Genomic DNA, 22,364 nt, shown 5'->3' with positions numbered 1-22,364 from the left:
TAGGCTTGTATTATAACATTATGAATGAAATTGTGCGTTATTTGGAAGAAAGTCGAGGTGTGTGACTGACTTTAGCCTATTATTAATTATATTACTAGTGTGGATCCCCCGTCCAACCCCCCCGCCCTGTCCGTTCCATTTGAGAGAGACCCAGAGGTGAAATGTCGTCCGTGCCTCTCGCCCCACAACATTTTACACTTCTCTCACAACAAACCGAACAGAAGCTAGGATAGTGTACGCAAAACCCTCCCGTTAAACTTCCATCGATGGAAAATGCGTATTGCATGCAAAAATGTATTATAGTCATCATCATTCCTCCCCTTAAATCATACGAAGATTCACGATTTCATCTCATGCAGATGCCCGAAGCCGCATACTGTATGCAGACATCTTTATTTACAATACTTATTTAGATTTAATTTTTTTACAGAGAGCTATTGTATAACTTATTATCTCTAGTGGGACAAATGTTGCTACCACTAACATTACACTGAGCTTGCACATTAATAGTCGGTGATTGTTTTTACAGTTCAATTCTGAATAATGAACTTTTTGTTCATTAACAACAACAACAACGACAAAACAACAATATTAATAAATGAATCAATAATTAAAAAAGTGCATTGCCCTGATTTTTAGTCCTTCGCTGCTCCAGGAAGCACACACTCCTGCTTGGAAACCAATCAGAAGTTTAAACAATTTTTAGCGTCATCATCATCAAGTTCACCTCGTGTATCATCAATTAAGTCTTTGTTGTCAATCATCAGAATACACAAGTAAGTTATTAACAAAAAAACAAAAAAAGTATCAGTTCTTGCTAACTCAAATGATTGTAAATGCAAGTAATCAAACTTTATTCTCTTAAGTGAGCGTGCACATGTAGACCCAACGCTTTACAGCTGTCAGGCGGTTAATGTCAGTTTTATAATCATTTCTCATTAAATGTTTTAGGCTAACATTTCTTGTGAGGGTCAACTGTGCACAACAATTACTTTTTTTTGATGCATCATATGTTTTGTGGTTATGTTATGATGAGATCACACTACTGTATGTCCATGCCAGACATTACGTGTAGATCACAGATGTGAGGATTAATCAAATCATTGTAAACCTGACTTAACACAACTTGTTTTTTGTTTTTTTTGTAATTTTTTCCCCCCATTTTACATTTGTTCAAGCAGAATGTGCTTAGAAGCAGCACTTGTTCTTGGAGATGTGTTTCTTGATCAGATACAGGTAACTTTAGAAACTGTATCTTGAATGATTTATTTTGACTTCTTTTTCTCTGTCAAATAATTCAAAGAAAACTACAGATTAATAGTTATATTGGCTAATATATTATTCATGAAATGCAAGTATTAACTACTTTTAAAAACCTTTTAAATATACTATTTGCAATTTAGAAAGAAGAAAAATATCAAGTCAAGAGGTCGAAGCCACATCCTGCGACTGTGAAGTGGAGGAGAAAGGACATAAATGGGAATGTTGTAAGAAAAACTTCAATAAAACCAAAACAGTAAAGAAAGGCTCCTAACTACGGCGAGACAGTTGTAAATTTACAGTTATTGTTTAAATTTACTGTTAATTTCAGTTGTGGTTTATATTTTCTCCATATTTGATAAATGTTTAGATGTGAGCAGTCTGTTTTAATCTTTAAGTGCACACATTTACATACAGAACCAGATATATAGAGCCCCAAAGCATAATGTATTTACATTTTATTTTATTTAAAGCTGCTGGAAGACCAAGTATGTAATAACCCTGAACTTATTGTCAGATTGTTTATTTCAGTCCAGCTACCATTATTGAAATATTAATAATTATTTGAATGTAATGTCTTGTAGGCCATTCTTCTGCTCAGATGTTGTCTGCAAGTACTGGCCACACTTAAAGAGAGCGGTGGACACTGTCCAGAGCTAAGGCCTTTATTAAATATGCGCCCACTATTATCAGTTATGCGTGCCAAAACACATGAGTAGAGTTCTTACATTACAAGAAATTATTTTAATGATATTTTTATGGCATGGACGTGCACTTTTATTTCAACAGCCATTGTTTGTTTTGTTTTTGTCTTGGTTTTTTGTAGATAAAATGGTTTAATAAAAGGTCTTCCGGGTGTGGAACGACACAAGGGTGAGTAATTAATGACAGAAATTTAATTAATTGGGGTGAACTAACCCTTTAACATAATTTGAGAAATTATGTCTACTGGATACATTGTTGAACTATAAACATTTATTATCAAATTAATTTATAGTGTTTTGGGTTACACTTTACAATAAGGTTCATGAGTTAAACATTAGTTAATGTATTAACTAACATGAACTAACCATGAGCAATACATTTGTTACTGTATTTACTAATCTTCGTTAACATTAGTTTATGAAAATACAGTTGTTCATTGTTTGTTTGTTTGTTAGTTCACAGTGCATTAACTAATGTTAACAAGATTTTAATAATGTATTAATGTTGAAATGAACATTAACAAAGATTAATAAATGTTGTATAAGTGCAGTGCATTTTTAGTTCATGTTAACTAACGAATCTTATTGTAAAGTGTTATTGTTTGGTGTTAATACAGTCCTCAGTGTTTAAGAGATGGTAATTTAAGAGCTTCAATGATTGCAGGTAACTAAGAAGATGGTCTTTGAGCGGTTCATGTTTCTTTCCCGACTGAAGGAGGACGAGCAGATCCTAGTGATGGAGGTCAAGCAACACTGACAATCATTGAAGGAAGCTGAATGTTCCCTGAGGGATCTCTCAATTCAAATACAAAATAACAGTGAGGAGCAAATATTCAGTAACCAATGCATTGCTGGAATTAAAACATTTAGGATTGATTTCATTTATGCTCTTCAATGTTTCATTGCTTATTTGTGTAGACACTGACTTCGAGCGATCGGAGGAGAGCTCCAATGGACTCCTGTGCCTTCTCAAGAGAAAACTGGAAGACCTTCAGTTTCTGCAAAATAATGCTTGGATGTTATACAGACAATGTGTTCTGGGACAGGCATCAGAAAGCATTCAATCTGATAACATTTCAGATGAAGAAAACTACAGCTCTGATGAAACCTGACCATGTAGAGTAGACAGATACTGGATAACTATTTTAATAAGCTGTAAAAAAATAAAAAAATAAAAAAATGTTTACTGTGAGAAACATTTTAGCACATTAACATAGAGTCTATTTAATATTTTCTAATCCTAATGGAAATTAAATGAAGGTTCAGCAGTACAAGTTTTGACTATTATTTTTGAAGATTTGAGTGTGTTTGTGTAAGACAGGTGTTTCACATTTTTATAGTGCAGTTATTATAAGCAGCCATACACCCGCCATCCCTATTCATTATTTTCTATTATTTCCATTTCCCTTCGCTCTCATGGGAGCATGCAGTGTATATCTGTGGGGTGTTTTGCAGTGTGTACATATCTTAGATTGATAGAAAGTAAAGAAGAATACAGTATATAAAGTTTTCACCTAATAATTGTTTTTTTTTTCCTTTACTGAAAGCAATACAAAATACTTGTACAGTGATCTACAGAAACAGTCTTGTGTTTTTATCTGCTTGATTTAATCTCTGATCAGGCAGTTCTTGCATGTGACGTGCAGATAATTCTGCAGTATATTCTCTTGAATAATGCGTACTCTTCTGATAAATACTGTAACACAGTCAGTGCAGTGCTTACACATTGTAGTCTGTTACTGATTCCAGATTACACGACAAATTGTAGTTTTTTTTAACATAATCCATTACATTACACATTTAAGGTAATATAATTGATTACGTTTCTCAATGCTTATTTCAAGTAAATATATTATTAGTTCAGAGGTTCATCTGACAAATTTTGGAGAAATGCTTCATTGCATGTAAATATGAAATGACGTGAATTTTTTTAAATGTGTTTAAAAGACAAAACCCTTCAAAAGACAGTAATACATGGTTAAATGACTCAAATAATAATGTTTCCATCAGAAGTCAATTAGATATGTAATGCTGAGCACTTAAAACAGAAATGATTTCTGTAAATGCAGTGATCAGATGCTGTGGTTTGCATGAGTTTTCAGTGATAGACACATGACTAGCGGCTAATCTGAGTGCTATTTCACAAACCTGGAAGGAAGACCTTCTGAATGAATATAATCAGTAGACTTTTTAAGAAAGGAATTTTAAAAGATAGAAAAGAAGTATAGGGAGAATATATATATTTAATAATTGTAATGTAATGTAATGTAAAAATAGTAATTTAATGTAATTTTTAATAATTTCTTTCTTTTTCTTTATTTTATAATTTATAATATATTTTTTCTTCTTTATTATAATTATAAATTATAATAATTATTATATAATAATTAAGTATAATCTAATTACAATCACTTTTAATATTTTAAAGTATTGAACACTGTATACAATAAAATAAATAAAAGTTGTTTTTAATTGCATTTTAGGTAATAGTCTCTGAATAGAGTTATATAAAGAAAAAGTACAAATTCACCCACAAAAGTGGCCTATTTTATCAGTGTTTATAAATACATCAACCTAATCGTTTAAAATAAGCATTTCAGTAAGATTTTCATGTTGTATGCTATAAAGTAGTCGATCAGTGCTATATTAATATTAATACTAAATCAGCCCGTCAAGACCAGTTGTGTTCATTTGAATTATTACTGATTTATATTACAGTGAATGGTTATTAAATTATAAAATACAATGACAATCTTTTGTTGGTCCTTTTGACCTAAAGAATAAGAAAGCATAAGTGAAGCAAGCAGAGCCCAACCAACACGTTCTCACTCCCAACTCATCACATATGGACGCTTGGTCAGGATCCCTTGGCGTTTTTTTTTAACGCACTGAGTACCCCTTTGACATCATTTTTCAGCGTGCAGGGAATCCCACAGACTTCTGACTGGAGCCCGCAGCGTTGAAATTTGACGTGTTAGGGAAACATACTGCAGCGACTACGATAAATATGAATAAAAAAGAATAGGCTACAATAAATTATTTATGGCAGGGCGAGTCAATCGGCGGCCCCCAGGTCATATTTATCTAGCTCAGCGGTGACTTTAACAACGCTCCATGGCGCGAGCAACAGCAGTATGCACTTTTTAGTGTTTCCTAGGTAGTGCTGGTATTTTTGTCGGAGGCTTGTTGATGTTGATAAACATATTTAATGTGCTGTGATTAATGTGTGTTAAACAATGATTAATCAGCGCAAAACTATTAATCAATGATTAAAACGCAAACTTATTATTTATTTATTTATCTATTTATTGATTGATTGATTAAACGATTGCTTGTTTTTATTTATCATTATATTTATCAATGAATGATTGGCGCTGGCATCATTGTAAGGCGCGATCCCAAGGTCCACTGCGATTTTCCACTTGGTAAGTAGAACAGTTAATTAATACAGATGGGAACAATCCTTAAATTTACAGAACAAAAGCTGTTGAATCAGGTCAAGAAGCTGTGTTTAGATCCTTTAGAAGTGCAAGGTAGCAGTTTCGTGATGCAGTGAATGACAGCAGACATTATAAAAATATGACTTGTTGCACCAAATGTGTAGTAGGCTAGCTAAGTTAGCTAATTAAATTCAAGTTAGTTTTTTTTTTTTCACATATAATCATGCAAGGTAATATCATAGGAGATTGTATAATTTTTAGTTATGATGTGTTTTCAGTTACCCGTATTACAGTAGCTTACAACACTAGCCATTTTTAATTGTTCAGATGAAGAAGTGTTGCCAGATTGGTGTGTTTTCCAGCAACTGTTCAGAATCCACACAAAATTATATAGTCAGCACACAAATCTTACCAATAATAAACAATACAAATGAATTCATAGTTATAACAATATTGTGACACATCACAATTTTTCAATATGTCATAATAAAGCAAATTAAGTGTTCTTCTCTAAAGAAGGCTACGTTGTAAACTATTTTCCATGTCTGTCATTTGCCTTAAAGAAATAAAAGGGTACAACAGAAATATCTAATTCCACCTGTCCATGCAGTACACGTAGCAAGGTATATACATATATAAGTATAAGTTATGAATGGCCAGTAACTTAAAAATTTAGTAGCCAAATTGGCTGGTGAGTGAAAAAGTTAATTTCAATCCCTGTGTGCATATATATATATATATATATTAAAGTGTTGTTTTTAAAAATTCAATACTGCTTTAACAGAGTGTTTTCTGCAAGATCTCCAGCACAATGATGAGGCATCACCTCTTGGAACCTCAAGAGATCGTCTCCTAGCTTCCACGAACTGGAGCACAAGTTTTTTTTCAGAGAGGTGGAGGGCAGAGAGACCCCGTCTGGTGAACACCGCTGTGGCACAAGAAAATGTGGCAACAAACACCTGCCAACAGTGTGGGAGCAATCCAGCTGCTGTCCGCTGTTGTGACTGTCGACCACGCCCCTTCTCCTGTGCTGAATGTGACGTCAGCATGCACACAAGACATGTCCTCCATAACCGAGATGCCATGACTGCTGGATTCTACCAGCCATTGCCTCCAACAACTTTTGTTGTAGATAAGGCTCTTTCCCATTGTGGTAAGTTCTGGTTTTTGACTGTACAACATAAATATCATTCTAAAAAATCGTTAGGCCTCATAAGTGTTACTATTTAAAATAATACCTTTTTGTCTCTTATTGTTTGATATTTGATTTATGTGGAATTCCGTGTCAGTCAGCTTTTTGAGCAATGTACTTCATTACCATTGAACCATTACAATGTTATACTACTCAGTCAATACAAATGATCTTAATTCACATGTTTGATCTTTTTCAGTGCGGCTTGCACCTGTGGAGATTCCTGACAAAATTTGTGGTTGTTCACCAGAGTCATTGAGGGTCAGCCCAGGGAAGAATATTGCTGTGATCACAATAAATGGTAAGGGTGTGAAGATAAAAATCTATACAAGTTTGGCACAGGTTTGTATGTAAAATCTACACATGACTTTTGAGTAAAGTTTAAAAAGCATACAAAGTAGTGTAAAAATTGTTTAAAGAATCCAAACCTTGGTTTTGTGTACCTGTTCTGTACATGTTTTTTTTTTTTAGATCTGAGGAACAGGCCATCTTTGAAGACGTCTTTATAGCTAAGGATGAAGATGTGAACAGATTTGTGGACTACATTCACAAGACATCCAAACGTGTAAAATCGCAGATGATTAGACTATATATAGGACTACAATTACCTCCCACTGAAGAGTTTTTTCAGGAGAGTCGTATATTCATCAACCATTTTCCATATTATAGGTCAGTGGAGGAGGTGTTTGTGGAGGGGAGTGGTCAGCAGCCAGGGAGACCTCCCAACGATCTGCCAGCAAGGTAGACGAGGAGGGATTGGAGTGTTGCACTCTGCTTTAAATATGTACGGGGGGGGGGGGATTTTTGCCTATTCCCTGTACCTGCAAGAAATGTTGGCCAGTAGGCAAATCACTTTTTTTTGTATGGATGTGACCTGCAAATATTGGCTCTACCTCCAAAGAGTTGCAAAAAGCTGCCCAGAGCTCCAGCACCTTCTTAAGATGAAGCCCTTCCTTTCGGTATTCCATGCCAAACACATGATTTTAAATGCGAGGTACAGTAGGTGAACGTTGCTATGTGATTATCAAAACTGAACATCTGCAAACTAATGTCAAAACTTTCTCAGCATTATTATTATTTTTTTCTAATCAGGTGAAATGGAGTGGGGCATATTAGGATGGGGCTGGTTTAACACTCGGAGAGGAGGTGGAACAGTGCAATGCTTTCCTCTCTAGGATTGCAGTGACCACAAAACACATGTCCAAAGCAGGTAAAATGACCACACTGCACTACTTATATCATTACATAATAAGGAGGGGGAATATGATAACATGATATTTTCTGTGTTTGCAGGACGCACATACATGCTGACTCTCATAGCAGAAGGTAATGACATGAGTAGAATTTGTTTTAGATGTTCAGTAATGTTTGTTATTAGTGTTTGAAGCTATGCATTGAACATTTGGTTCTTCTTTTTATACTATCTGTGATTGCTTGTCATTGCAGACCACAAAAGCTCTGCAATGCCAGTTGCAAAACCTAGAGTCCATGAAAGTTGAACTTGCAGTGACAGCGAGCCAATTGGAAGACTGGGTCAATGATGTAAAGGAGTGGGCAGACGGTGAGGAATTGACTAATATATATATATATATATATATATATAAATATATATATATATATATATATATATATATATATATATATATATATATATTACAAGTTATACATTTAGTCATCAATAATTGTAATTGTTGTTATTGTCATTTTATCCCACCTATTTCTTCTCAGCAACAACAACATCAACCACAAATGATGTTGATGCCTTGGAAGCAGAATTGAGGTGCTGGTGTATCAAGAGACGTTCCCAGCATCTCTATAAAGATACAGATGGCAACAAAGGTCATGCCAGGATCCGCCCCAAGATCAGGGAGGAGAAGGGGATCCTGACATCAGTTGTAGAGAAATACAACAAAATGGTTCTAAATACAGAAACTCTGTGCTCGGAAACCATGTTGTCTGGTGAGACAGCTTGGCCATGGCAGTTACCACACAGTGGTATGTACACTAGACTTCTGACAATTCTTATACATAATTGACATTACCCACAATGCCTCAAATGTCAATCTGCAGCCCCAAATGATTTTAAAGATTCTTTGAAGGTTGATGCATGACGTAAGTTTTTCTCATGCATTCCAGACTCTGTCGATCTAAGGACAAAGAGAAAGGCTTTCGACATCATCATGTCAGTAAGGAGACTTCAGGAGGAGCAGAAGATTCTTGTTACAGAGATGGACAACCATCGGAAATATCTTTCAACTCGTGCTGAGACCCTCAGAGAACTGTCCTGCTTGTTTGCCAGCGAGACACTGGAAAGTATGTATTTGTAATATATGGCACAAACATAAACACAGGGTTTCCCCTGACCAAGATTGTCCTTGAAAATGGGTTTATTTTATTGTACCATAAGTGGCTGTAGCTGTATAAGCCATCATTACACTTTGCCCAAATCTCTCTCCAATTGGTAGCTAAAAGTTTGCAATCTTGCTTTCTTGGAGTTTCCAATTTTGAATTTCCTGCCCCACATATGTAATTACTATCTAATAACTGCAGGGACCAGCTGTGTCATCTATAATATCTGTCTGTGAGGGTCACCATGTGTTGTGGAGTTTGTTTGTTTGGGTTTTTTCTGCAACTGCACAACCAATCTAAATTAGTCCAATTATGAGTTTTCTGACAGACTAACATTGTTGCATTACTCTTAGGGGGCAGCCCTAATAAACATACACAACAATGATTACTGTTTCTAAAGTTTTTAAGGGAGGCTTAATGTTACTTTGTTATTTTATTCTTCTTTTAAGATTCGCAGTGTGGCCTAAGTGAAGAGGGTTTGAAAGGTCTGCAGAGCATCATCCACAGAAAGCAACGTAAAATCAGAGATCTGAGGGTGTAAACAATAGACTGATACCTGCAAGTTTTGTCTGGAGCAGAGAACATCAACTTCTTAAACAAATCGTCAGCTGATGACTTTGACAGTGACTTCGATATTTCTGATGACGAACTGTAATCCACAAGACTGACACCTTTTTTTCTCTTGACAGTGACCTTGACCTTAACACTGAATCTAAAGTGTGTAATAAAATCTGCTTTTCATCACCTTATAAATATAACCAAAGTGTAGCATCTTTTTTCACATACATAGAAATGAATGCATGCATGCCTCTACAACCAGTCAGTGGTGCAAATTAAGTGCATTATTGTAAGGCTAAGTACTGTACTGTACTACAGTACAGATTTGAGGTACTTGTACTCTAGATGATAACAGTAAAACAGATATTATGATTTTTGGCCCCACCAGAAGATGCTCAGACATTGTCACTTATTTAGGTCCTTGGTCAGCCTACTGTCATGACCAAATAAGGAATTTAGGAGTTGTGTTCGATCCAGATTTTAAATTCAACAAGCAGGTTAATACTGTGATTAAGAGCTGTTTTTTCCAGATTAGGTCACTTGCTCGATTAAAACCTATTTTGTCAATTAAAGATTTAGAAAAGGTTATTAATGCCTTTATATTGTCTTGTCTGGACTATTGTAATGTTTTGTATGTGGGGTCCTGTCAGACCATTATTTCACACTTATGTGTCTGAGCTAATTACTTTCCGACAGTCATCTTTAAGATCAACAAATAAATTGTTTCTTATTGTCCCACGAACTCATTTAAAGCTGAAAGGGGACCAGGCCTTTGCTGTTGCAGGTCCAAGGCTTTGGAAAATCCTACCATCTGAGATTAGACAGATTACATCCATAAATGTTTTTAAAGCTGGGGTTAAAAATAATTTCTTGTCATTAGGTTTCAAGGAGTTGGGCTAGTATCTGTGTTTTATTTGGATTGTTTGTGTTTTATGCATTGTTTGTATTTTTAATAATTTTGAGGTTTGAACTGTGCACAGCACTTGTAACGGTATCTTTTTGGGTAATGTGTAATTTCTCAATATTTTCTTAATTCTTACAAACCAAACAATCAGTTGAGTAATGGAGAAAATAGTTAGCAGATTAACTCATATTGAAAATAATCATTAGATACAGTTGTCCTAAAATAGTTCAAAATGATCTCCATCTCAACCAACTACAAGACTAAATAATCATGAATTTCAATAATAATCAAACAAAATATGATTCACAGGGGAAAATGGAATCTAGGTCTTCAGCCCTGGACTGAGATAAAACAACTGTGGCCACATGCCTGTGTCCTAGTGTATGTGCTGTATAACAACTGAAACCTGTTTAGAGACATGGAATAAGCAGATTATAATAGGGACATAGACAAGCAAGACAAAGAAAACCATTATGATAAGGAGGAATCATTATTTCACAACGCTAAATGCAAGTTCATCCATTGCCATTTTGCTAAAGGAAAATGAATGATATATTATGAAATGATCAATATGTTGCCTAGACCTGCAACTTTAAAATATTTGTGTAAAATTTTACTGTATTTCTGTATTCTGTTTTCAGAGTCTCGCAGTACCATCAAAACCTAACACAAGCATGTTGTAAATATAGAAAGGGGCAGAAATAAATAAGAATGTTCAGGCATAAATGTGACAACAGTTTGTTCTCCATGATGAAGATAGTACATCTGTCTAGGTTTTATTGCCCTTCCTCCCCCAGGGCACCAGTAGCGCCCCCTGGAAGAGAAAAAAAACTGCACATTTCAAATGGCTGTAACTCAAAGTCCAATAAGCATATCAAAGAGAAAATTAGCAGGACAACTACTTATGCTATGTTTAATAAATAATGTTGGACACAGTTTTCTCACATATACAGAAAGTTTGTAAAAAAAAAAGTGTTTTAAAAAGTGTTCTTAGTAAAATACCAACTTTCAACATGGCTCTCAAATATATCATAAAGGTTTGCACAATGAACATATTTAGATATCCCTTTGTTCATTAAAGATAGTATTTACTTCATGTAAATACTAAAAGACTTTTAAACTACATTATCCATAAGCCTTTGCCACTCTTTCGATTGAAGATTCATTGAAGTGTGTATTTGCGCTGTAGGGTTAGGATTTCAGTAAAAGGGTAATTTCTTGCAAAATAGCAATAACTCATTGTTCAGTGACACTATTACTGAAGTCATAATGACATTAAAACATAGTTTGCAACATGAAGCATCTTGTATTTTTGCCTAAGTCACACTTATTTGTCCAAATATGGTAATTACGGGATCTTCCGGCTGAAGGTGGGTTATAACAGAAGGTCAGTTAAATATTTGTTTCTTCATTAAAAAATAAAAATATAATTTTAGAGTTATATATTCCTATCTGGGGCTAACCTGGTGAAGAAACAGATTAGTAAGTCTTTTTTCCAAAGGGCCTATTGATTTCCATGGTATGAACCAGAGGGTAACTAATTGTGACAGCTCTGTACTGTATGAGAAATAAATAATAGACTACTTCGAAAAATTTAATTTCTGCTTATATTGTGTGGATTCTGAACAGTTGCTGGAAAACACACCAATCTGGCAACACTGTTCTTTGTCTGAACAATTAAAAATGGCTAGTGTTGTAAGTTACTGTAATACGGGTAACTGAAAACACATCATAATTAAAATCTCCTATGATATTACCTTGCATGATTATATGTGAAAAAAATAAAAAATAAATAAATAACTAACTCGAATTTAATTAGCTAACTTAGCTAGCCTACTACACATTTGGTGCAACAAGTTATATTTTTATAATGTCTGCTGTCATTTACTGCATCACGAAACTGCTACCTTGCACTTCTAAAGGATCTTAACACAGCTTCTTGACCTGATTCAACAGCTTTTGTTCCGTAAATTTAAAGTCACCGCTGAATGCTGTTTCACAGACGGCACTTTGATTATTTTTAAAATAATAAATCAGTTGGAGAGCTAGATAAATATGATCTGGGGGCCGCCAATTGACTTGCCCTGCCATAAATAATTTATTGTAGCCTATTCTTTTTTATTCATATTTATCGTAATCGCTGCGGTACGCTGCGGGCTCCTGTCAGAAGTCTGTGGGATTCCCTGCATGTTGAAAAATGACACCAAAGAGGTACCCAGTGCGTTAAAAAAAGACGCCAAGGGATCCTGACCAAGGGTCCATATGTGATGAGTTGGGAGTGAGAACGTGTTGGAACCTGATGTGCACGCTGTGAGTGAGCATGAGCATGGACTGCACGGTCTCCAGGAGAGTGTGCGAGTGCTGAATGGTTAAACACAGGCACGAATGAAAAAGTAATGCAATTTATAAGCTTTAGTGACTATGTGACACTGCCTCGATTGTGCAAGTGACAAATCCTGTGCAATCGGAGCACCCCTACATTTAGGGGTGATATTTGCCCCTTCATGCTTCATCACACAGTGAATGTGTGAACTCTCAAGCCATGTTTTTGTTAGGTTTTTCCAAACTGAGTGACATACTCGACAGTGTCCACTCACGTATTGTTAACCCAATAATCACAATATTATCATAGATGGTACATTTGCATTTATTCAAGTAGTAGATGCTTTGAATGTGGTCTCTGAAGTTCAGCTGGTCATCAAAGATTAACTGAAGATTTCTGTCTGATCTTGGCCCGTATTCACAAAACATTCTATCTTACCACTAAGAGTTCTCCTAAATAGTAGTAAACATTTTTAGCTAAGAGTTTTCTCTTAAAACCTATTCACAAATCTGCTGAGACAAACTTTTACTAAGAAATAGAGAGAAGTCTAGGAGTAAGGGTGGGGTCGATCTCGTTGCTATGGCTGATGTCAGTGTGCTTACTAACTATGCACACAGTGATTGGCTGATAGTCTCTGTCAGAGATTTATTCATAGAAACACAGTATTGTAGAGCACAATGTTGCCATATATAAAGGATTAAAAATAAAAGTTGTCACATTCAAATAAAGATTTTAAAATTAATTTTAGGATAGTTTGTGGCTTGGTCTTATTGTCTTAGGAGTCCTCTTTACTTCTAAACTTTCACAGATTTAGGAGCCAGTTTTAGTACTAAAATGCTTTGTGAAATACTATTAGAGCAAAAATTTAGGATTGACGCCGTAAATTTTGAAGATTTTCTCCTAAATCGGCAAGTTATGAGCTACTTTTAGCCTTAAGATGTTTTGTGAATACGGGCCCTGGTTGGGATGATTATTGATGATTTTAGCTGGATGGTAAAGTTGTGCTGTATTGTTGGAGAGGCTGGAAAGAAGAGAAGCTCTGTCTTGATTGAGTTGTAGATGATGGGTTTTCATGCTGAAATGTCCATCAGGCAGTCTGAGATTTGTGTAGTTACTGTGGGATCAACTGCTTGATGTTAAAAGTAGAGCTGTGTGTCTTTAGCATAGCAGTGGTAGATATCACACACCCCATCACAAAGCAGTTCAGTCCTAATATAAATCTCAGTATAGCAATCCTATTCATCTCTTTGATGTGTCTAGCTGGTACACAACGTCATAAGACGTTGATATTTGGTTACATTTCGGTTATGAAGTCGGGTGACCTAAATTCAACGTATAATCTCAATGTTAAATTGATGTCCAATACCGATGTCAGCTGACGTTGATATTTTGTTATTTTTAGGTTGTATAACCAAAATCCAATGTTAACTCAATGTCAAATTGACGTCAAATATTGACGTTAACCAGATTTTCATTTTCAACCAAAATGCAACGTCTGTCCGACGTCATGTGCAACGTCAACTTGACGTTATATAGACGTCTTATGCCAGCTGGTTATAAGCACATGAATCCACACTGTAATTTATAAGCATGTATATTCCTAATACATTAATGGAAATCTTCTGACTTGTATCACTGATTTGTAGCAGATATTTTGTAGATTTTTCTTACTTTGAACTGTTCTTGTTCACGGCTGTAGCTGTGAGGTTTTATGTTCATGTTCAAAAATACAATTTGTCCTCTGAAAGACTAATTTGCTGTTTAAAACTCCTCATATGAGTTTCTGCATATATAATTCAGTTTAGACCAGTGGTTCTCAACCACGTTCCTGGAGGACCCCCAACACTGCACATTTTGCATGTCTCCTTTGTCTGACACACCCATTTCAAGTCTGTGAGTTTCTACTAATGAGCAGGTGACCTGAATCAGGTGTGTTTGATTAAGGAGACATGCAAAATGTGCAGTGTTGGCGGTCCTTCAGGAACGTGGTTGAGAACCACTGGTTTAGACCATGTGCATGAATGTTTAGTGTCTGTGGTATAAAAAATGATCGCAGCGAGACGCTGGCTGAGTGATCAAGGCTTGAGAGAGCAGTGAGTGAGGGCCAGATCCACTTATTATAAGCATCTTTGGTATTGTTTTTTCACTTTTTATTTGACACTTTAGAAAGTTAATAAAGTGGGAAGTTGCAGTTTAGGGTTAGCTATATTTTTATCTTATCTGATTTGAACTAATGTTGATTTTTTATTTTTATTTATTTATTCATTTATTCATTGTTTTTTGTTTATTTCCATAGCAATATCTGACAACACTGCATCGCCGGCACTTAAACTGACAGTAATAATAAAAAAAATAATAATAATTAAAAAAAAGCCTATGGACAGGTAATTGTTGACAGGACACCACGTTCGATAAGGCAAACGCAAAAAAAAAAAAAACAGTAATACTAGTACACAGGGCAGGACTTAGGGGCTGGGCTGGGGGCCCCTGGGCTTGAGGTTATGTTTGGGCCCTATACCTATTCAGTACAAATACCCTCAACCTAGAACATCATTATGGAGTAACATAAAATATACAAAAAATTAAATATACTTTGAGGTTCATATATAGTACAATTAAAGCAACATGCCAAGCCTAGTCAAAGTTTAGATGTAATATTAAAATATATTGTCATTATAATACAATAAACCCTAAAATAACAATGAGCAAAAAAGCCAGAGATGTATTAGTATTATAAAAATGTATTGTTATATCTATGTTCTCTTATGTCAGATTCTTAAATTTAATCAATAATTTAATTCCAAATAAAAAGACTTGTTGGCTGTTAACAATCAAATGAAATCACCATCAACAAAATCCATAAATGTATTTTGCATAAATTGTGTTAAGTTTAAATATAACATTTTGTATGAAATGATTGCAAAAATGAAATAATAAGCTACTTTTTTAAATAATTAAACTACAACTGCCAGTAGGAGAGTGAGTTGAATCCTTAAATCAACCAATTTGTTTAAAATGCTAATTTGTTTAACTTAGCAAGTGACTGTACTGATTGAATCATTTAATTGTTCATGTTACGCTGAGGAACAAAACACAGCAGTTTTGCTGTTATTTTCTCTTTGACAGAGCAAAAACTGAATTTTGTGTCTGAAAGTTACTCACATTTGCAATCGTGCAAATATTTGGAAAAACAGGACTCTTGTTTGTGTGATAGGCTAACTTCTATATCATAGGCACATGTTATAAAAACAGAAACTCTATTTTTATTTGTTAAAATCATTTTAAAATCATTCTTCCTATGTGTAATGTCAGTAAGACTGGAGAGAGTGCTCAAAACACTTCAGATCGCATTACAAATGTTCGTCAACAAACACATGTTGCTGCCCTGGAAAACAAATTGTATCCACTGTTCACATAAAGCTGGGTTCTTTAGGAAGCTGAACAAAGTTATTTTTCTCTTACAACCAAAATCACACTTCTTTGGAGACATTCTTCCCGAGCAAGTCCCGTGCAGTGCTGCTGCCGGATGAAGCTTTCTAATGGGCACAGTATCACTCTCGCTCTGGTTGATGTGTGCGCGGGTGCGTTTTTCCGGGAGAAATGGCCATATAAGAAGTTACACCCTCGTCTACGTCATCAAGAGCCACGATCGGAAAAAAAGGAAAATATAACTCTATTTTTAAATTGTATGGAAGTGGGATTTTTGGTTTTTGGATAATAAGTCATAGTGCGTTTTTGGTTTTTGTGTATTTAAATATTTTTTTGTGTATTTTACTCTGAATGAATGAAACAGCATTGTATCCCCTTCTGAATGCATGAAACAGCATTGTTCACAATCATCACATTTTTTTCAATGCCCATCCCTTGCCTTGGTCTATGAATATTAAACTGTGTTCACAAGTACAAATATTTTAATGTCAGACTCTGCACCAACATATGGACATACAAGCGACCAACAATTCTGTTAAAGAGCTAAGAGCAGAACTTGAGTACTGACAAGTAGTGGATTCTTGGTGATTTTAATATACATCTTTGTTGTCCTTCGAAACCTCTTGTAAGAGATTTCATTCAACTCCTAGACTCTTTTAACCTCACGCAACACATATCAGGTCCAACACACAAACTGGGTCACACGCTTGATCTAGTTTTATCATCACGCTTTGACATTAGTAAAATATCTGTAAGTGATGCTGGGCTGTCTGATCACTGGCCGGTTATGTTTGACAATGTGATTTCCTGTCCTAGCCCTGAACCAGCCTTCTACCTACCATTCACGGTCTATTAATCCCTTCACTGCTTTGCAGTTTATGGATGCTTTTTTGGCCCTCCCAGCTCACAGTGATGTGATATCATCGCAGGATCAAAATGTTGAAGAGCTGGTTAATCGTTTTAACTTTTCATGTTCAGAAATTTTAAATGTAGTTGCCGCTCACAAAACCAAAAAACTGAAACCAAATAATCAACCATGGTTTAATAGCGACAAAAATTTTAAGGAAATAGTGTAGAAGGGCAGAAAGACAATGGAAGAAAGACAAATTACAAATTTCATTTCAAATCTTACAGAGTAACTTGTTTAACTTCCAAGAAGCAGTTTCCCTGGAAAGGGCAAAATACTTTTCTAACATAATCTTGAAATATTCCCACTGCAAAAAAATACTGTTTTCTACATTAAACTCAGTATTGAACCCTTCAAGACCGGCTAGCCTAGACTCATGTGAGAAGTTTGTAACTTCTTTATAAACAAAATTGCTGAAATTAGCTTGTTGCTATTTCCACAAAGTTACTAAAGGATGTTCTGTCCTCTGTGTTGCCAAGTTTTCTATCTATTAGTAATAGCTCTTTACAAACAGGTACTGTTCCATCTTGCGTTAAACAGGTTGTGGTCCATCCTTTACTTAAAAAGCAAATCTCGATCACTCTGATTTTAATAACTACAGGCCTATTTCAAATCTTCCTTTTTTGCACAAAGTTCTGGAAAAGTGTGTACTAAATCAAATTTCCCCCTACTTAATTTCTAACAACATTCTGGATCCTTTTCAATCTGGCTTCAGAGCCAAACACAGTACTGAATCTGCACTTTTAAGGGTAGTAAATGACCTCTTACTATCCGCAGACTCTGGCAACTGTACTATTCCGCTATTATTTGACTTAAGTGCAGCTTTTGATACAGTGGATCATCGTATCCTGTTAAAGAGATTAGACCTTGAAGTTGGCATTCGTGATGTTGCATTAGATTGGTTTGCATCATATCTCACAAACAGAAGTTTTTCAGTGGAAATTGGAGAATTTTCATCAAGCTCAGTTCTTGACACTTCTGGGATGCCTCAGGGTGCAATTCTGGGTCCAATTTTATTTTCTTTATATTTACTCCCTCTCTGCTTAATTTTTGAGTCCCATAAAGCTTCATATCATATTTATGCCGATGATACTCAGCTCTATTTTCCTTTAAAATCAGGTACTGATTCACTATCCTCTCTGCTAGCTTGTTTAGAGGACATTAAGGTTTGGATGGACATTCATTTCCTTCAATTAAATCAGAAAAAGACTGAAGTTATATTGTTTGGCCCTTCGCACCTTTTAAATAATTTAAGTTCTACCCTGGGCCCCCTTCAAGAAAACATTCTCAATAAAGTAAAAAATCGTCTCAGGTTACGAATGTAACCATGGTTCCCTGAGTAGGGAACGAGACACTGCTTCCTCTAGGTGTCGCTATGGGGAACACCTCGTTGTGACCCGTGTCTGAAGCATATATTGAAAAAACACCAACGAGTTGGTCGGCGACAGCCTCTGACGTCACTACCGGCGCGACTAAAAACAGGCACCGGGAGAACACGTCATTCACTTCTTCGTCTGAAGCTTGCGTCCGAAACATGGCAGGGAGCTAGAGGACGCAGTGTCTCGTTCCCTACTCAGGGAACCATGGTTACATTCGTAACCTGAGACGTTCCCTTTCAAGGGAACTTCGAACTGCGTCCTCTAGGGGTCGCTATGGGGAAACAGTATACCCACGCCGCCATGCTGAGGGGAGTGCAGGCCAGAATCATGGCGAACACTAAGTACCAACTCTACCATTTCCATGGGAGTTGCCCCTGGGACGGTTTAGACAGCTGTCTGTGACAGTACCCCTTACGGCCAAAGGTCTAAGCTACATACCCAACTTAATTGTTAGGGCCTCGGCCCGGGGTAGAGCTGAAGGCTTGAAATCAGGAAAGATTCCTTTAAAGGGATACGGCTAAGAACCTAGCATTTTATACTAAGTCTTGCCTGTCACACAGGGGCTACCGCTTGCTCTCGCAAAAGCTTGCTGAAGGAGCTGTCTCAACAGATCCCTAGTAGCAACACCCTGTTTAGATAGGTATCCGAGGATACATAGGTGGAGTGGCGCCCAAGATGAACGGGGCTTTTTACCAACTCAAGAAAGGGCACGAAGCAACCGCGCGAAGCCCTCACCAAATAGGATTTTAGAAAGAACGCAGAATACTAGCGTGTGAACTTACCACAGTGTGGATTTCAGTGCACACTTACCATAGCATGGATTTTCAAATACTGTTCTAAGGAGGGGCTCTCGTGGCACTCTGATAGAGCAGCTCATAGATGGAATGGTGCATCTCAAAACAGTATGTTTTAGAGTCATCAACTCGATCTGTGGAAATAAAGCTGGAGCGCTCTGGGGAAAAACAGCGAACTCAGTCTCATATGAGAGGAGAACTCCGAATTCAGAGTAGCGCGCTCATAGGCGACCCTTCTTGGAAAAGGGGAGCGCTGCTAAACTACCACGAGAATCACCCAAATAGCCCCTAATGTTGAGGGAAGCGATGCTTGAAGTGTATAAACAAATACACACTGGCTGAATGGAGCCCAAGGAACCAAGGTCTAATCATCTCAAGAAAGGGAACGAGTCAGAGCGCGTAACCCTTACCGTACAGGATTTCAGAAAGTGCACAGAGTGTTCACGTGCACACTGACCACCATGTGGTTTTCAGAAAGTACACAGAGCTTAGCGTGTGTACCTAAAGGTTCCTAAGCATCGCAGAGGCACTGAACCGCACGGGAGAGCCAAGCTCAAATTTTACAAACCTCAGCGAGGGGAGCATCACCTGAGGCAGCATATACAAGAAGACTTCTGTAACTGACACCTTCACTTCCCGCTGGATGTGACAGCACAGCTAAGTGGCCAGGAGACCCCTCAGGGTGACCTGGCTGGACATCCATGAAATTCCCTGCAGTGCTGTGCCAGGCCTGATGATCAAGGAGGCTCCCGCAGAAACCTGTGATCTCAGCTGCCGAATACCGGAACATGAAGCCGGATGGCTGGTGCCGACGAGTGTTTAGTAAACACTGTAACTGAGCACTGCAAAGGAAACTCACAGACTTTATTAGTAGACACATAACCACCAGCAATTTACACATAAGTATATACAGAAAGAGTTATTTTATCTCCAAGGAGGGAGATTAAGAGAGGATGTCTCCCCCGCAGAAAGAAAGCTCTTTCTACAGTGGGCATCCTCTCATAGCCATTTTCGCAAATCGCCTCGATGTCGGCAAAACTCTTATGCCAAAACCGATGGATGCGAGAAGAAAATGGCCTCTTTCATTTCCTTTCGATCTCTGTATGGAGATCAGGCAGAAATGGAAGGCTCACCTGAGCTGGAGGGTTATGGTCGGAAAGATAATGCTCATCGAGGCGGCCTATGGCGTCACCTTGTTAGCGTACTTTCATGGCAAGTCCAACCTTGCCGTGGCGTGATCCATAACCTCCAACAGCTCAACATACGCAGGGCAGGAAAATTGAGAAGGCTCAGCTTCAACTTCTTCACCATCCTCAAATAACTCCTGCTTTTCCTGGGTAAAAACCCAGCAGAGCACTAACCTCAGTATCAGAAAGTGTTAAAGATATAACATTACATCGACGAGCGCGAAAGGGAAAGTCCCTCTCTAAATTATTCAGACAGATCCACCTGAAATTATCACGAGCTCATTCTCCTCCGTGCCTCAGCAGCGGCGGGTCCTGAACCGCGGGAAGCAGATGGCTGCCTTTTTTTTTTTTCTCGGAAAGAGAGACGAACGGGAGCGGAGCTTTTTCATTGAAAAAATGCTCACAATGCTCGCAGATTGCCTCCTCAAAAACATTGCATCCGTGCTCTTTACCCAAACAAATGACGCAAAGATTGTGTGTGTCATCGGGTGTCAAATAACGCCGACACAGATGCACAAATTGTCTAAACGCTTGCTAGTAGTCGCCATGATAGACAGAGAAAGATCGCTCTTACTGGTTCTTTCAGATGCACGCTTCAAACAAAACAGTCAGTGAAGACGAAGAAGAGAATGACGTGTTCTCCCGGTGCCTGTTTATAGTCGCGCCGGTAGTGACGTCAGAGGCTGTCGCCGGCCAACTCGTTGGTGTTTTTTCAATGTATGCTTCAGACACGGGTCATGACGAGGTGTTCCCCATAGCAACCCCTAGAGGATGCAGTTCGAAGTTCCCTTGAAAGGGAACAGTTGTTTTTATCTCCTCAGGTGTTCAGTTTGAGTGAGACTCTGGTAACTCTGTAAACTTTTAAGGTGTTCAGTTTGATTGATCTCCTGGTGTGTTTTTGATAGTGGGTTCTTTTTATGAATTCTTATGAGGTACATTTTAATTCAAGTTATAAAATAATAAAATTGTACATCCAACTGTGTTTTATTTTTATTATTATTATTTTTTAAATGCACATAGTAAAAACAATAACATAACATAAAATAAAATAAAATCTGAGTGTCATGCATAACTGACAAAGTCCTATTATGGGATGCATATTTGGTGTAGCTGGTACTATTGACCAGCATTGGCGCGCAGTATAATAGCCTTTATGCATGTTTTAGATTCATTTCTATAATATTTTTGGAAGATGGAGAGACAAATCTGAACTTGTTTCAGAAAGTATTGATGATAGTGATATGAGTGCATCAGAAAATCAAGTTGTAGAAATAAAACAAGTTGTTGAGGACCAAAGAGGATAGAAGCACTGAGGATGAGGGCATTGATGAAGAATACTGTTGAGGAAGTCAGGCATTTGTGTTCATTATTGTATGCCAGTTTGAAATATATGATCCATACAACAACCAGAGGTCAGGAAAGATGCCAGTGTCTGTTGGCATTACTATACTGACAGACAGCGATGCTCCAATGATGACTGCACAAGTCAGCATCTACTTATTTGTGGGTTGTGTGTGAAGTACACTGAAAAAGAAGAGTCTCTTTGACTTTTACTTGTGCTTCAATAACTGATTCAAAATTCTGAGAAACCGTGTTAAAGGTACTTTTGAAACACTAAGACATGGTTTTCAGGCAGTGAAATTGCATCCGAATTTGTGTGAAGTTTTAGACATTTTCACGTGCAAGTTCCAAATCAGAAATAGCAGCACAAGAAAAAAAAATAATGTTCATAAAGATTTTCTATGTTTTTTGAAACAGTAAGAACTTTCCCCTTCTTTTCAGATAGTGAAAAAACATTTGATTGTGTGTGAAGTCTCAATCCATTGGCAAAAAAATAATTAACACTAATGGGACAAAGTCAGCTATAAATGACAGAACCCCAGAAAAGGTCAAAGGTCAGATGTAGAAAACACATTTTGGAAAATGATTTTACTCCTA

General features: G+C 36.9%; 1 protein-coding gene and 1 long non-coding RNA gene across 3 annotated transcripts; both read left to right on the top strand.

Annotated features, from left to right (window-relative positions):
- Nucleotides 1–542: 542 nt before the first annotated feature.
- On the top strand, nt 543–3,470 carry LOC122144009. 2 transcript variants are annotated; one of them, XR_006159488.1, is made up of 4 exons: nt 543–1,236; nt 1,404–2,133; nt 2,629–2,782; nt 2,883–3,470. It is a non-coding gene; the product is annotated as an uncharacterized LOC122144009 (long non-coding RNA). The 2 variants fall into 2 exon arrangements; XR_006159487.1 differs by having other exon boundaries at nt 543–2,133.
- Nucleotides 3,471–6,347: 2,877 nt separating this feature from the next.
- Nucleotides 6,348–10,024, top strand: LOC109074081. Its single transcript, XM_042754611.1, has 10 exons — nt 6,348–6,557; nt 6,796–6,897; nt 7,068–7,161; nt 7,266–7,590; nt 7,689–7,806; nt 7,890–7,922; nt 8,043–8,157; nt 8,325–8,591; nt 8,733–8,909; nt 9,395–10,024. The coding sequence occupies exons 7-10, from the start codon at nt 8,085–8,087 to the stop codon at nt 9,484–9,486; spliced, it is 609 nt and encodes a 202-aa protein (XP_042610545.1). The 5' UTR covers nt 6,348–6,557; nt 6,796–6,897; nt 7,068–7,161; nt 7,266–7,590; nt 7,689–7,806; nt 7,890–7,922; nt 8,043–8,084; the 3' UTR covers nt 9,487–10,024.
- The last annotated feature ends 12,340 nt before the right edge of the window (nt 10,025–22,364 follow it).

The sequence above is a fragment of the Cyprinus carpio genome, unplaced genomic scaffold (assembly GCF_018340385.1).
Source record: "Cyprinus carpio isolate SPL01 unplaced genomic scaffold, ASM1834038v1 S000006557, whole genome shotgun sequence".
Lineage (NCBI taxonomy): Eukaryota > Metazoa > Chordata > Actinopteri > Cypriniformes > Cyprinidae > Cyprinus > Cyprinus carpio.
This window is presented reverse-complemented; position numbering and strand designations above follow the sequence as displayed.

Excerpts from the sequence above, each read along its gene's own strand:
- LOC109074081 (XM_042754611.1), top strand. The coding sequence starts at position 8,085 with ATGAAAGTTGAACTTGCAGTGACAGCGAGCCAATTGGAAGACTGGGTC. Across the intron at positions 8,158-8,324 it reads TGTAAAGGAGTGGGCAGACG|CAACAACAACATCAACCACA; the intron begins GTGAGGAATTGA and ends ATTTCTTCTCAG. Across the intron at positions 8,592-8,732 it reads ATGGCAGTTACCACACAGTG|ACTCTGTCGATCTAAGGACA; the intron begins GTATGTACACTA and ends CATGCATTCCAG.